The sequence below is a fragment of the Garra rufa genome, chromosome 19 (genome assembly GCF_049309525.1).
Source record: "Garra rufa chromosome 19, GarRuf1.0, whole genome shotgun sequence".
Classification (NCBI taxonomy): domain Eukaryota; kingdom Metazoa; phylum Chordata; class Actinopteri; order Cypriniformes; family Cyprinidae; genus Garra; species Garra rufa.
Window position 1 is genome coordinate 33442644 of NC_133379.1, and position 16331 is coordinate 33458974.

General features: G+C 34.7%; 1 protein-coding gene across 14 annotated transcripts in view; it reads left to right on the forward strand.

The window, feature by feature from the left end:
* Window positions 1–860: 860 nt before the first annotated feature.
* Window positions 861–16331, forward strand: part of LOC141293148 (E3 ubiquitin-protein ligase NEDD4-like) — a 56681-nt gene continuing 41210 nt past the window's right edge. For 6 of the 14 annotated variants that reach the window (XM_073825198.1, XM_073825201.1, XM_073825199.1 and 3 more), the window contains exons 1-6: window positions 861–941; window positions 3180–3282; window positions 6340–6500; window positions 6678–6813; window positions 7002–7187; window positions 10058–10138. In XM_073825198.1, the coding sequence (XP_073681299.1) occupies window positions 895–941; window positions 3180–3282; window positions 6340–6500; window positions 6678–6813; window positions 7002–7187; window positions 10058–10138 (714 nt within the window). In that variant the 5' untranslated portion in view covers window positions 861–894. The remainder of the gene's footprint in view (window positions 942–3179; window positions 3283–6339; window positions 6501–6677; window positions 6814–7001; window positions 7188–10057; window positions 10139–16331) is intronic. The other 8 variants (XM_073825200.1, XM_073825204.1, XM_073825205.1 and 5 more) reach the window with 3 other exon arrangements.

The following is a 16331-nucleotide window of genomic DNA, read 5'->3' on the forward strand; positions in this document are numbered from 1 at the left end:
ATCTAGTCAAAATATTACACTATATCACATTGTAGCACAGCCTCTCATACTTTATTGCTTCAAAACAGTCCAAACCACACAGCGTCTCAAAGAAGATAGGTGTTGACACTTTTTGTGCTTGAAAAAAAACATTGGTTTTCAATATGGTGTTTAGTTTCAGTTTACTTGTTTTGAACAAGAGCTCATTTTCCTGAACATTTAGAACTGGAACAACTTTTGTTTTTATTTAAACAATTTCCAGTGGCGAAGTGAGATTTCTTTGCCCGATTGCATATTTAGGCTCGCACACACAGAGTCTGGTCTGTTTTCCTTGCGGCCGCCTACAGATCTACTGTTCAGTTCTGCGTGGTTGCAGTCCAGACCACGCGCTCCTTCTCTGCCTGCTCTTATTGCTGAATATTTAAAAGTGGTTCACTACACTTGGATCAGACTTGTATATATGCATTTAGATTTCCTTTGATATTTGTTTGTAGATTAAGCTACCTTGGGGATTTTTAATTTAACTGGTTTTGAAGTCTGAACGCTTTTCACCTCCTGTTTGATCTAGACTTGCCAAACAGGAAAACTCTCCCGTTTTCCTTCAGGGCCTCCAGACTTTCCTCACATAGTTTTGGTTTCGGGCACTGGCGCGGAGGTGCCAATTCCATCAATTTCCATCAGAGTGTAGCCACTAATGACCAGCCGTGAATATCCAACCTGTGGGCAGTTTAACTGTAACAGGAGAATGGTGTTACGCAAGACAGCTGGACGTCATCCAAGGGTCTATATCAGTCCCAAACAAGCTGGGACTGTTATATTAATGCTGTATAAGACTCAACTAAAACTGTCCCAGATTGAATGCATGTTTGTTTATTTTCTCTGTTGTTTTTGCTGATATAGACGGAGGACCCTGCAATGGAGCGGCCATACACGTTTAAAGACTTTCTCCTGCGTCCAAGAAGGTCAGTGGTCATGCAGCTTTCACAGACACTGTATTGGAGCATTAGCAGCTATATTTAAAGTTACAACTTGGTGATGTGTTGGTTTTGCACTTTGACATTATTCAGAGGACTGGACGTTTGAGATTAGTCACTTCTTTCAGAACAAAATGTGCAACTACCACACAGACACCTGTGAATCCCCTTAATGCTCTGTGGTTGTAGTTGCAGCCAAAAGTTTTACATGGGAACAGTTAATGCATGTGGAATATCTAGTCAAATATTACACTATATCACATTATAGCACAGCCTCTCATACTTTATTGCTTCAAAACAGTCTACTTCACTAGAAACTACAGTGCCTTGCAAAAGTATTCATACCCCTTCATTTTTTTCACGTTTTGTTGCAGCATTATGTTAAACTGCTTTAAATCACTTTTTCTCCACATACACCATAATGATAAAGCACAAAACAGGTTTGTAACAACTTTGCAAATTTATTAGAAATAAAAAACTAAAAAGATCCCGTTGCATAAGTATTCATACCCTTTTCTGGGACACTCGAAATTTAGCTCAGGAGCATTCATATTGCTTCTAGATGTTACTACACTTCGAGTGGAGTTAAACTGTGGCAAATTCATTTGAATGAGTCTGATTTAGAAAGGCACACACCTCTCAGAAAAGGTCTAACAGCTGAAAATGCATATCAGAGCAAAAACCGAGTCCTGAGGTCGAGATAACTGCCTGTAGAGCTCAGTGACCGACTTGCGTTAAGGCAATGATCTAGGGAAGAGTTCAGAAAAAAATCCGCTGCATTGAAGGTTCACAGAAGCATGTAGCCTCCATTATCCATAATGGAAGATGATTGGAATGACTAGGACTCTAGAAAATGTCTGCCAGCCCCCATCCAAACTGACAGAGTTTGAGAGGTGAAAAAGTTAGGCAAAGAATGGCAGATAATTGCCAAATGCAGATGTGCAAAGCTTGTCACGTCATACCCAAAAAGACTTGAGGCTGTAAAGGTGCTTCAACTATATGAATACTTATGCAATGTACTTATTTCAGTGTTTTATTTTTTAATAAATTTGTAAATCTGTTTTTTGCTTTGTCATTATTATGGTGTATGGAGTGTAAATTGATGTGGGGAAAAACTAATTTAAAGCAGTTCAACATAATGCTGCAACAAAACAAAATGTGAAAAAATGAAGGGGTATAAATACTTTTGCAAAGCACTGAATATACTATACAGTGACTCTCAACCACCCTTTTTTAAAAGTGTTTACACTATATTGCCAAAAGTATTCGCTCACCCCCTTCTACTGAACAGGTTTGACTACTTTAGTAATTTCCAAGAGTACAAATCTTAATGTTTAAACATAAAATGAAATTTTAGGGAATTGTGTGCTTCTAATTTTATAGCAACAGTTGGACAGGACCCTCTTCATTTCTAACATGACAATGCCTTTGTGTATAAGGCAAGGTTCAAATCGAAATGACTGATTCAGTCAGTGTGGAAGAACTTGACTAATCTAGATAAAGCCAAATCCTAATGCCAGCTGAACACCTCTGGTGTGACTTTAAATGCAGATCTTGAGCCAAAAAACTCCACCAAACACCAATGACTTGTACAAACACTACATGGACAAAAGTATTGGGACACCCCTTCTTCAAAACAGAAATAGGCATGTATTTAAATTAATGTATTTAAAAATTGTATTTCCATCTCTGTTGCAAAAGTTTTGGATTTGTCTAAAATGACTGTACCCATACGTCATTGGTGTTTGGTGAAGAGTTTTTGGCTCAAGGTCTGCATTTAAAGTCACACCAGAGGTGTTCAGCTGGGATTAGGACTTGGCTTTATCCAGACCAGTCAAGTTCTTCCACACTGACTGAATCAGTCATTTTGATTTGAACCTTGCCTTATACACAAAGGCATTGTCATGTTAGAATTGAAGAGGGTTCTTTCCAAACTGTTGCTATTAAATTAGAAGCTCACAATTCCCTAGAATATCATTTTATGCTTAAACATTAAGATTTGTACTCTTGGAAATTACTAAAGTAGTCAAACCTGTTCAGTAGAAGGGGGTGAGTGAATACTTTTGGCAATATAGTGTAGTTTATAGGAAAAATTCAAACAAATTCCTTGTAAGTGAGGGCTTAACAAATTTAGTAACCACTTGTGGAAAGAATACTAAATAATATGTTTAAAATGTATACTGTTTTTAGTATATTTGTGTGATGGCATGCGTTTATCTCCTGTAGTCATAAGTCTCGGGTGAAAGGCTACCTGAGGCTGAAGATGGCCTACCTGCCAAAGAACGGAGGACATGAGGAGGAAAGCAGCGAGATGAGGGAAGAAGCTGAGGTAAAACTGACCCAATTTCAAAAACACTCCTGTATATCCATGTACAGAATCTTTGTTCTCGCTCCTTTGAATCTCTGTTTTCTCAAAAAATTCTTGCAACAATAAAGGTAATAAGACTATTTCAATTAATAAAAAAATGATGAAAAGTATATGACAAGATGAAAGACATTAATAGTGCACTAACAGTGTTTTTTTGTAAATTGTGTAGAGTGTATATTGATTCAGACAATTAGTGCCCTATGAAATCCATTTAATTTTTTCCCAATTCATTTTTTTCCATTTAATTTTTTCTCTCTTTTTTTTTTTAAATTTCATTTTCCATTTTTTCCCAATTTTCTAGACTCTGTTTTATGGGTTATTTAAAAAAAAAAAAAAAAAAAAAAAAAAGCATTTCTAAATAGCTGAAATTTTAAAACTTATACAGTTTAACAACAATTTATTAAAAGTTTAACAAAACTTACATTTTCAAGGCCATATGAAGTATGTTTTTTTTTTTTTCAAATTCATTTAATTTTTTTTTTTTTACCAAACCCTGTTTTCCATTAATTTTCCATTTTACTGGTTTTATAAATTTCTAATAATCAAGAGCATATCAAATTAATTGAAATCTTGAAACTTACACAATTTAACAACAATTTATTAAAAGTTTAACAAAAAGTACATTTTTAAGGGCCTGTGAAATGTTTTATTTTTTTCTTACATTCATTTTATTTTTACCGAACTCTGTTTTCCATTAATTTTCCATTTTAATGGTTTCATAAATTTCTAATAATCAAAATCATGTGTAATTAATTGATTTTATAAATAATTCTTTATTTTTATATTTTATTTATTTATAGTGTTTTGTATTTTTCTGGTAAATATGTATTCTGGTAAATACTCCTTTAAAGGTTTTAATAATAATTTTTATTAGTAGTAATACAATTATAATTAAATGACGTAATATGTTTCTGTCACAATTTCATCAAGTTAAGCTGAACTTTTATTTTGACATTTTGCTGTGAAAATCCGCTACCTCCGGACCTCCTTGTGTGTGTGTGTGTGTGTGTGTGTGTATACAGTAGTCAACATTCGAAGTGGATCAAAAAAGTTAATCAAAAGTTGTCCTAAGATAAGAATGGGTATTCTTTTTGGTTTTAGGACAAATTTGATGAAAGGTTTTGATCCACTTCGAATGTTGACTACTATATATATATATATATATATATATATATATATATATATATATATATATTAGGGATGCACCGAATCCAGATTTTTGGGGTTCGGCCAAATACCGAACCCACTGTTTGAGATTCGGCCGAATCCGAAACCGAATACCGAATCCTACTTGCTTCCTTAATTACACGTTTTTAGCTGTGACTGTCCAGCTGCCGTACCTGAAGTTGCTGCATTTTGGCTGCTGTCTGTAGATTCCTTCATGCAAAACTCGTATTCTTTTGGATGTTTTAGGGGCCGTTCACATGTAGCGTCTTTTGCGCGCTCAAATTCGTTATTTTAAATGTAGACGCGCGGCTTTGCGCGCGCATAATGGAAGCGACGCGGCCGCGAAGCGCACGCGGTGCGACGCGCTCGTTTTTTCCAGGCGCGTCCGCGCCGCATCGAGATAAAAACATCTCAACTTTCCAGAATGCAGCAAGCGCTCCGCAGCTTGGAGCTAGAGCGCAGCTGATGGTTGCTTAGAAACGGCAGACGCTTCCGGAGCGCAAGCGCCCGAGCGCTTTGTTGACAAGGAAGAAAGCGGCGCGCCTAGCGTTTTCCACGCGTTTTTAGGCACGACATGTGAACGGCCCCTTAACGCAAATGTTTTAACATCGGCGATATGTTGTGTACTGCTTAGGGTCCTTGCCAGCACGAGACAAATTGGCATTGCAAATTGAACATAAAGCTCGACTTGAATCGCCTTCTTTTGGTTGAAAGTACTGCCAAACAAAACTTTTTTTGCTTACGAGTTCCATTTTCAGATTCTTACAGCCTACTACATTCGAAGTTAACGGGTCCTATGTAGCCTAAACACCTTCACGTAATCAACGGCCGTGTGACGTCGTAGTGCAAGTCTAGGGTTCGGTTTCGGTGGAAAATAAATCTAAGGTTCGGCCGAAACCGAACCCCGTCAAAAAGCCCAGGATTCGGCCGAATCCGAATCCGAATCCTGGATTCGGTGCATCCCTAATATATATATATATATATATATATACTGCAAACGTCACAAACACTTCAGTGTTTGTGTAGTAAACAAAACTGTGCATCTGCACACTATACAGTAAATTCCATTTGCATCGCAAAAATCATAGGGCCCTAGACAATCAACAATCAAATTTTTTCAACTAAAAATCAACTCATTCATAGATGGACTAAAATGAATATGACATGCTGAAATGTAAGTATATGTGTAATAAATGTATAATAAATAAATAATAAGGGCAGTGGCATCTAAATTACAGAACATTTCTTGAAAGATATTACTGAACTATATCTGTAACTTTTTATTTGAGAAAAAAAACGATGTACATTGTTGTCGAAAAAATGTAGATTCAGACCAACATTATAGTAAGGATTTGAATATTAGACCATGGCAGATAATGGAAAGATGGCTTGAAATGTTATCTATCCAAAATGGAGACGCACTTAAATGTCTCCTTTCTTGCTTGCTTGCTCCTGGTTTTTAGTGATTTTAATGTCTATTCATCCTTATCCCCACAGACTACTTGGCATTTTTCGTTTAAAGTATGCCATTTGGCTTGAACCGTTTGACTGTCTGGCATTTCCTTCCTTTAACTTTGCTAGCTTCCTGTTCTGTGACTTTTATTTCCACTGTTCAGTTTTCAGTTTAGTTTGATATTTTTTTTTCTCTCTCTTTGCTAGCGGAGAGTGCTGTGTCATAGCAGCTGCAATACTAATCATAACATATTAAGACTGGGACTTACTTTGAGACCATCAACTTTTGAAATGTTTTTTTGAAAATGACCTTTCACCTATTTTTTATTTTTTTTTTGTAATTGAACATTTTTTGGTGCTAAAACACTAAAATTCGGTCTACCACATTGTTCTTTTTAGGGCTGGGAGGTGACAGACTCCACAGATCCTGGTTCACAGAGACCTCAGCAGCTCCTGCCTCCGCTACCTCCGGGCTGGGAAGAGAAGGTGGATAACCTGGGACGGACATACTATGTCAACCACAACAACCGCACCACACAGTGGAAGAGGCCCAGTAGTGTGTATGTGACCTCTTTTGTCATTTATCAAAAGCAAAAACACTGAAAAACTAAAATCAGACTATTGATGTGACTTTTTGTGTTATCTTGTAGATTTGTCTGCAAGTGACTGATTTTCTGACATCCTTACCAGACTCTGATATGTGTGGAATTTTTTTTTTCTCCCTGTCTGTGCTTTAGGGATGTGGTTTCAGAAACGGAAAATGATAATAACTTGCGGCAGATTAACCAGGAAGCCCACAGAGTTTTCCGCTCTCGGCGGCACATTAGCGAAGACCTGGAAAATGAGCAGCTGGACATCAGGGACATAGACGACGTTAGTATTTAACCCTGACCTCTGCAGCTATGACGTGAGCTAGATAGCATCATCATTTTTGTGAAAATCATCTGGTTCTAAATAAAGCTGAGAACACTGTGGTTAAAAATCATCATATTATCAAATGTGTGTTTTAAAAAAAAAAACAATATTATGTTAGGGTCTCATGCATGTCCCCCCTTTTCCAGTCATGGGAACCCATATCAGAGGAGGACCCAACTTTATTGACGGACGGCCTGAACCATTCTCTGTCTGGACCGTCCTCTCTGGCGATGCCCCTCTCCAGCACTCCCGAATTCTCAGATGAAATCAGCCTTAGATTGTCTCTCGCCCCAGACACGAATGGAGAAATCCCAGGACCCAGCTCTGCTGTGGTAAGACACAACAAAGTTTTAAATCTGCTCTCACCTAGGTTTTAAAGAGTGCTGCCTTTGTACTTTTGACTGAATCAACTTTTATGATTGGAGTTGTTAATAAAAATATTTATTTAATAAATTATATTTTCAATAAATAATTGTAGTATTTAAGAATAGTAAAGATAAGATAAGATCAACTTTATTGTCCCAAAGAAATTTGTATTAGACACTTACAATACTTTATAATCTGCTGTTTTATACAAGTAACATATGTGACCCTGGACCACAAAATCAGTCATAAGGTTAAATTTGACAAAACTGAGATATACACATCATTTGAAAGCTCAATAAATAAGCTTTCTATTGATATATGGTTTGTTAGGTTATGGCAATATTTGGCCGAGATACATCTATTTGAATATCTAGAATCTGAGGGTGCAAAAAAATCAAAATACTGAGAAAATCACCTTTTAAGTTGTCCAAATTAAGTTCTTAACAATGCATATTACTAATCAAAAATTACATTTTGATATATTTATAGTAGGAATTTTACCAAAAAATCGTAATGGAACATGATCTTTACTTAATTTCCTAAAGATTTTTGGCATAAAAGAAAAATCAATAATTTTGACCCATACTATGTATTTTTGGCTATTGCTACAAATATACCCCAGCGACTTAAGACTGGTTTTGTGGTCCAGGGTCACATATATTACGTACATGTGATGCATACATATTGAGGCCGGGCACTAGCCTACTCACAGTTTACAGTGAGCAACTAAATTGCACCCTACCTATTATGCAACACACCTTTAATCATTGTAGTCATATATAAATTGCACACACCAGATGACAAAGAAAGGAGAAGAAGAGAATAAAAAAAATAGGATTCTTGACCTTTAATCATTTAATGCTTTAATGGACAGTGGGACAAATGAGTTCTTAAAACGGTTAAGTCTACACTGAGGAACTCTAAAGCATCTTCCCGAGGGAAGTAGTTGGTACTTGGAGTAAAGAACATGAGTGGGATCTGAGATAATTTTTTGAGCCTGTCTAATAACAGTTTCTTCAAAAAGAGCCTGAAGTGTAGGATGCTGCTTAACTCCCATAATGGCTCTCTGTGTTAATCGTGTAATTTGGGCTTTTAAGTGTACTATTTAATTGTGGTGCAAGTGTAGTATTTTATATTTATTTAAGTGTAGTGTAGTGTTTAATATTGTGTGTTCTTGATGATTTTAGATGCATTATTTCACCATTAGATGGCAACAAGAGACTGAAACAGGGTTGTAACCAAGGAAGTTATTTTTAGTTTCAACAACAGCTTGTAAGACAGCCTAATCCCCCCTATCAGATGAAAGGATAGTGCAACAAAGATATCGCTTTCCTCAGTGGACATTCAAACAAATGTTTTATTGTGAATATAAGGAGGAGCTGAAGAATGAATGCTGTATCAGATGCAGGTAATCACACTCCCTCAGCAATCTGTCACTTATAATACAGTGAGTTTTCAATGAAGTAATACATTAAGCTTTCAATGAAGCAACTCAACGTTCCTTTTTTTCTAAACTAGTTCTAAAGTGACATTTTTGAATTAGTAACGGAGGCTTGGGCTGAGCTGTTAAACTGTCAAACAGATTTGAATCCGTGGCGGAAGGAAGTAGTTTGCCAAAAGAGTGTTTTTAAGACACTCCTTTGTTGTTTCTTGTGTGTTGACACACTCATGCCGCCGAACTGTTGTATAAACACAATATCACATTCTTAGCCATGGATTATAAGGGTAATATATATATATATATATATATATAAAGCTATTTCATGTGAAATTCTTGAAATGGTGAGTAAAGTTTTGTTATTAACAGTGTCAACTAATAGCTGACTTCACAAATGTGCACCTGTACACTCATGCTGAATCACTCAGTGATTCATTGTGAAGGCAGCACAGCGGTGCTCTGTAAGCTTCTGCAGAAAGGAGCCACTCATTCTGGAAAAATCTCTCTTACTATGGCTATGTTCACACTGTACTTAAGACTGTTGTTTTTAAAATTCAATCTTCTGGACTGGGTGGCTTTTGTGGTATTTGCAAGTAATGAAACTGGATAATACACTGCTCATTTGTGCAGCCAATGTAGTCTACATGTCTAGATAAAAAACTGTGTCTGGAATAGGCTCAGGCAGAATCTGTGGTCTTCTTCTGATTTGCTTCTATTTCTAATTTGGTTAAACAGCTGTAATTACTACACTGTTTTTGTGGCTGAAAGTGCAGTCAAATTTGACTAGATGTTTAATAAACAAAAAAGAAAGGAGCCTAGAGAGGTATAAACAGGCAATTTTGCCTCTGCTGATGACTGTCGTGACATCTGCCACAGTGTAGCAGATACATAAGTGCCAGAGGCATTACTGTTTTTAATGAACTACTTAGCAATGCATATTACTAATCAAAATTTAAGTTTTGATATATTTATGGTAGGAAATTTGTAAAATATCTTCACGGAACATGATCTTTACTTAATATCCTAATGATTTTTGGCATTAAAGAAAAAGTCTATAGTTTTGACCCATACTATGTATTGTTGGCTATTGTTACAAATATACCCATGCTACTTATGACTGGTTTTGTGTACTAGGGTCACAAATAAGAAATTATTTAAATTAAATATTACGTTTTTTTTTTCTTTTCTTTTCAGAGCCATACACATACAGATTCGGGCTAGGCCAAAAAAATCAGATTTTTGTTTGCCTGACTTTTTTTTATGACTTGAGTGAATTCAGAGCCTATGTCGTTCAGAGGACCACTTAGAAAATGGCCACTCTGAAAGATATTAGATATTTATGTCTTTATTTATTCATAACCATGTCTAATGCCTTTTTATCTATTTCTCTCCCTCCAGCAGAGTCATCTTTCCTCTCGGCTACGCTCCTCTAGTATGACCGATGGAGTCAGTGATCAAGCTCAACCTCCCACACCAACGGTACATCTGCTTTTCTCCTCCTCACCTCTTCACTCTGCATGTGGTGTTTTTTTTTCCACTCACTCTCAGTACCTAACCATTTTTCACTCTTTCGGCGTCAAATCAAAAGCTATAAACTCCCTAACACATTCTGATCTCAGAGTGTCTACCTGATTTCAAAATGTTCCTGTTGTCTCTGTTGAACGTCTCGGCTGCTTTTGGGAGTGCCAAGAATGCGAAATTAGGAATCTTTGGTAACACTTTTTGTAATGGTTTGAAGTCAACATGAAGTTAAAATCGACCCATTTGCTTTAGACGTAGAGTGGATCTTATAATGTTACCACCGCTTAATCTGCACATTTCCAAACACGGTGCCACCATTGCGTTTTCTCAAGTAACAACGGTGTACCACTTTTACCGCCATGGCAAAGGTTCAAGCAAACTATGTTAACTGTTCTGTGATTGGCTGCACAGATGAACACAGAACACTTTTAAGAGTCCCAGCCTCAGAGCCGACGACAGAACAGAGGATTTATTGATTTATTTACTGCATATTACACTGCTGCCACAAAGATCTTGTATAAACATGCAATTTCTTTCCCAGCTGTTTACCTTCACAGACATAATCATTTGTTTTTGTAACTCATGTGTTTTTAACAATAACTTGTGAGTATTTGACAGTTTAAGCGCAATAAGACATGAAAGAGAACTTAGTTTAGTACTCACATGCCTTGTGACAGCCACTTTCTGTTCACATGCTTTGGATGTGTACGCTCAGAAAACCATATATCAGAAGTTTAAACTGATATGGCTTTAAAATGCATGATTTCAACACAATAGACATGATCATTAAAACCAAATAGATGTTTTTTGGCTGAATATCTGAGGTAGAAGCTGTAAAGGCACAGCCCTGTTTTGAAAAAGAGGACAGGGAGCAGCTGCTCACTTGCATTTAAAGAGACATGCATAAAAAACAGTGTTTTTCTGCCTCTACTCAAAATAGGCATTTTAAAAATAATATAATAAATAATTATTTACACACAAGCTCCGCTGCCTTTACCATACACGCGAGTGCTTGCCACACATTAGCCGACGTGTTCGGCTAATTAGGCGCCGCTTTGGAATGCGCAATCATGTTCCTGCTGAAGCGCAATAGAAGCACAATTAAATTATAGACTTTATTTAATACTACTACTACTAATAATGATAAAAAAATATATATATATATATTAAATATTATTGTTCAAAGCATCCCGCCTTAGTGGGCCGTATTCGGCCCGCGGGCCGCATGTTTGACACCCCTGACTTAATAACTTTGATTAATACAGCTTGATGAAAAAAGTCAAAAGTTTACATACACCTTGCAGAATCTGCAAAATGTTATTTACCAAAATAAGAGGGATAGTACAAATTGCATATTTTTTATTTAGTACTGAACTGAATAATATATTTCACATAAAAATGTTTACATGAAGGATTGTTTACATGTAATCCAAAAGAGAAGAAAATAGTTGAATTTATAAAAATGACCCTGTTCAAAACTTTACATACACTTGATTCTTCATACTGTGTTCTTACCCAACTGATCGTCAGCTGTGTTTTTTTGTTCAGTACTTGTTGTTCATGGGTCCCTTGTTTGTCCTTAACAGTTAAACTGCCTGCTGTTCTTCAGAAAAAAATCCTTCAGGTCCCACAAATGCTTTAGTCTTTCAGCATTTTTGTGTATTTGGCCCCTTCCCAGCAATAGCTGTATGATTTTAAGATTGATCTTTTGACACTGAGGACAACTGAGGGACTTATATGCTACTATTACAGAAGGTTCAAACACTCCCTGATGCTCCAGAAGAAACACAACAGATTAAGAGCCAGGGGTGTAAACTTTTGAATGTGTAATGTGTATGTTTTATTTTTTTTTATTTTGCCTAAATATCATATTTTTTTCATTTTGTACTGTCCTTCAGAACTACAGAAGATACTAACATGTTTCCCAGAAGACAGAATAAGTAAAATTTACCTGATATTCAAATGTGTTTCTCCTTCTGAAACATCAGTGAGTATTTGAACCTTCTGTAATAGTTGCATATGAGTCCCTCAGTTGTCCTCAGTGTGAAAAGATGGATCTTAAAATCACACAGTCATTGTTGGAAAGGGTGCAAATACACAAAAATGCTGAAAAACCAAAGAATTTTCCTGAAGAACAGCAGGCAATTTAACTTTTCAGGACAAACAAGGGACTCATGAACAACCATCACTAAACAAAAAAAACACAACTGTGGATATTTAAGTAACAACACAGAATTAAGAATCAAGTGTATGTAAACTTTTGAACAGGGTAATTTTTAGAAATCCAACTATTATTTTCGCTTGTGAACTATATGTAAATGTCTTTTATTCTGGTCAGTCAAATAATAAATAACATGCATTTTGTATGATCCTTTATATTTTGCTAAATTAATTAACATTTTGCAGATTCTGCAAGGTGTATGTAAACTTTTGACTTCAAATTTATATTATATGCATTTATTCATATTTGATTGATCTGTTAAACATTATATTAAGAAAATGACTAAATCAGTGTTATTATAAAATGTCACCTATTGTGTGCTCAAAAATGAATCACCTGTCTGTGTGTGTGCAGTTTTGTGTGAGTATGTCAGATGATAATGGTATTATTACGCTCCTAGGATTGACTTATTGAAGCTGTAGTGGTGATTATGATGTCATCGGGTGAGAAGTTGACGTGTTTCCATGGCGATAATGTGACTGTGGGAGTTTACTTAATGGATCATTTACTGTACCAGTGCAGCTTGCTCAGTAATGTTTGTAAAAAAAAAAAGAGCTGCTTTGTAATTGATTACGTTGGGAGTGTTTCCAATTTCTAAGAGACGGCTTGGCAAAATCATTTCTCACTGTTACAAGCAGTGATAATGTTATTTCACGTTTTAAGATGCATAAGTCAAACATTTCAAGTGGTTAATAGTGCGCTGTCTCTTTAAATGATGCACCAAATGCTGTTTTACAGCAGATAAGCCACATATGGCAAAATTACGTTACCCACGTGGATGAGCTCACCGTGTGAACTGCTCCTGTTTGCTGGAAAGAGACACTGGATGTTTCACTGGAAGTTCACCACACCTTTGAAGCAATTGTGCTTTATTTAAATGGAACGATTCCCAGCTTTGAAACTTTTGTGTTTTCATTTTCTGCAAAGTTCTTGCAGATTGTTTTCATGTGATGGCCCCGTCAGCTACTGTGTGTAATAATTCTGTTTGAAATGAGGTTTGTGGACGGGTCATGAGGTTGGTTTAGTCCCTTGAATGTTGCGGTGTACATTTCATTATTGTATCGTGGCATTTAGATGCAATGCATGCTGGGGATTTCCAAGATAAGGTTTGGCAGCTCGCACGGGATAGCTCCAATAACCGTGTGCTGTGGATTAAGATCAGTTGTTAAACCTTATAAAGGCATAAAGCAAATGTGATGCACAGTCAAAGTGGATTTGCTTTTGCAGTTGTCTGTAGAGCTTTTATCTGTATGAGTACTAGTTGCACTAACAAGGTTTTTTAGAAGCATATCAACACATGACTAACCGGGACTGGTCACAGCACTTATTATGACTATTGCTCTTTTGTTGGCTCACTTATTGCATATTATTGCTCTTTTGTTGGTTTGATTGCTTCTAATTGTCCTCTTTTTCAAGTCGCTTTGGACAAAAGCGTCTACTAAATGACTTTATGCAAATGTAATGTAAATGTAAATGACTCTGGAGTAGTTTAGTTCTGATTCATCATTTACTCATATAATGTTGTTCGACACCAAAGGACAAAAAAAAAATACTCTTCTTCATACAATAAAATATTGTGTAATATAGTGTCAGGCCCATACAACTTAGACTCCTATATCTGATGTCTTCTAAAAGCATACTATAGGAAAATGCTGTTTTATGCTCACCAAGGCTAGATTTATTTGATCAAAAATACAGTAAAAATGGTAATATTGTGAAAAATTATTACAATTTTAAACTATTTTCTATGTAAATATATATTTTAAAATGCAATTTATTCCTGTGATGCAAAGCTGAATTTTCAGATATATTTCAGATGTTATTATAATGCTTATTTCCTGCTTAATTTTTTGTGGAATTTCTAGAATTATTTGATTAAGGTTTGAAAACCATCATTAATTTAAAATTAAAACCTTTTTTTTTACCATTCTAAATGTTTTTACTGTCACTTTTGATCAATTGAAAACATGCTTGCTGACTAAAAATACAAATTTCTTAGTAAAAAAAAAACTTTTTTTAATTGTAGTGTACGTTTGTCAACCAAAAATACTGTAAATTGTATGGCATTTAAACTTGAAATATATTTCACAGGTGCTACTTTTCCTTTTTTATCCTTCTTAATATTCCTTTTTGTTCCTTTAAACAATTCATACAGATTTAAAATAACATGGATGAGTGAGATTTTTTTACTTATTTATTTTTATTTTTTTATTGACGTGTTATATTCTCACCAATTTAAAAATATATTTAAAAATGTAATTTATTCCTGTGATGCAAAGCTGAATTTTCAAATAGATTTCCGACATTATTCTATGCAGATTTACTGCTTAATATTTTTGTGGAATTTTTAGTATTATTTAGTATTTATGTATTATTTGATTTGAAGGTTTAAAAAACACAATTAGTTTGGAAAGAGACCTTTTTAATATTCTGAATGTTTTTACTGTCCTTTTGATCAATTTAAAGAATGCTTGCTGGATAAAAATATTAATTTGTTTACAAAAAAAAAAACTTTTTTTGAATGCTTGAACAATAAGTAATACAGATTTAAAATAACATGCTTGAGCAAATCAGATTAAAAAAAAAATCCTGACGTGTGCTATTCTCACCAAGGCTACCATTATTTGAAAAATACAGTAAAAACCGTAATATTGTGAAATATTATTGCAATCTAAAACAACTGTTTTCCAAGTTAATATATTTTAAAATGTAATTTATTCCTGTGATGCGTAGCTGATTTTTCTAGCCATTACTCCAGTCTTGTGTCACATGATCCTGCAAAAATTATTCTAATATGCTGATTTACTGTATTTTTGGAATATTTAGTTTTTTTAAGAATCTATAAAAAGCATTAGTTTTAAAAACCTTTTTTAACATTATAAATGTTTTTACTGTCCTTTTGATTAATTTAAAGCATGCTTGCAAAATAAAAATATTAATTTCTTTTTAAAAAAAACTTTTTGAATTGTAGTGTAAGTCTGTCACAAAAAAATACTGTAAATTGTATGCCATTTAGACTTGAAATATAATTCACAGGTGCTACTTTTACTTTATCGCCCTTCTTAATATTCATTTATTTTCCTTTAAACAATAAGTCATACAAATTTAAAATAACATTTATGAGTAAATCCGATTTTTTTATTAATTTTATTGACGTTTTATATTCTCACCAAGGCTACCAATATTTGATCAAAAATACAGTAAAAACAGTAACATTGGGAAATATTAAATTAACAGTTTTCTAAGTTAATATATTTAAAAATTTAATTTATTCCTGTGATGCATAGCTGAATTTTTAACAGCATTAACAAAAACAGAATTAATTTGAAATGAAAACCTTTGTAACATTCTAAATGTTTTACTATCACGTTTGATCAATTTAAAGCATACTTGCTAAATAAAAATATGAATTTCTTAAAAAAAAAAACTTTTTGAACTGTAGTGCGAGTCTGTCACACAAACAAATACTGTAAATTGTATGGCATTTAGACTTGGAATATAGTTCACAGGTATTACCCTTGACAATATTCCTTTCTGTTCCAGTCAAACAGATTTAAAAGAACATGGATGAGCAAATCCAATTTTTATTTTTTATATCTCTCTGTCCCTGATTTACTTGTGAAATACTCTGGTGGTCTACGATTTTGCAAAGCATCTCCTAATTTCCTGATTAATTTACCTCTGTGTCATCCAAGATGTTTATGGCTTTTTTTTTCTTCAGTCAAAATAAATTGTTTTTTGAGGAAAACATTCCAGGATTTTTCTTCATATAGTGGACTTCAATGGTGACCAATGGGTTGAAGGTCCAAATTGCAGCTTCAAATTGCCGAAAAGATTGGCCATTTTCTAAAATGTAAATTTTTTTACTCCGGTTCAAAAAGGTAAAAAAAACTCTAAACTTTAAAATCATCCAACATTGTTGTTTTACCT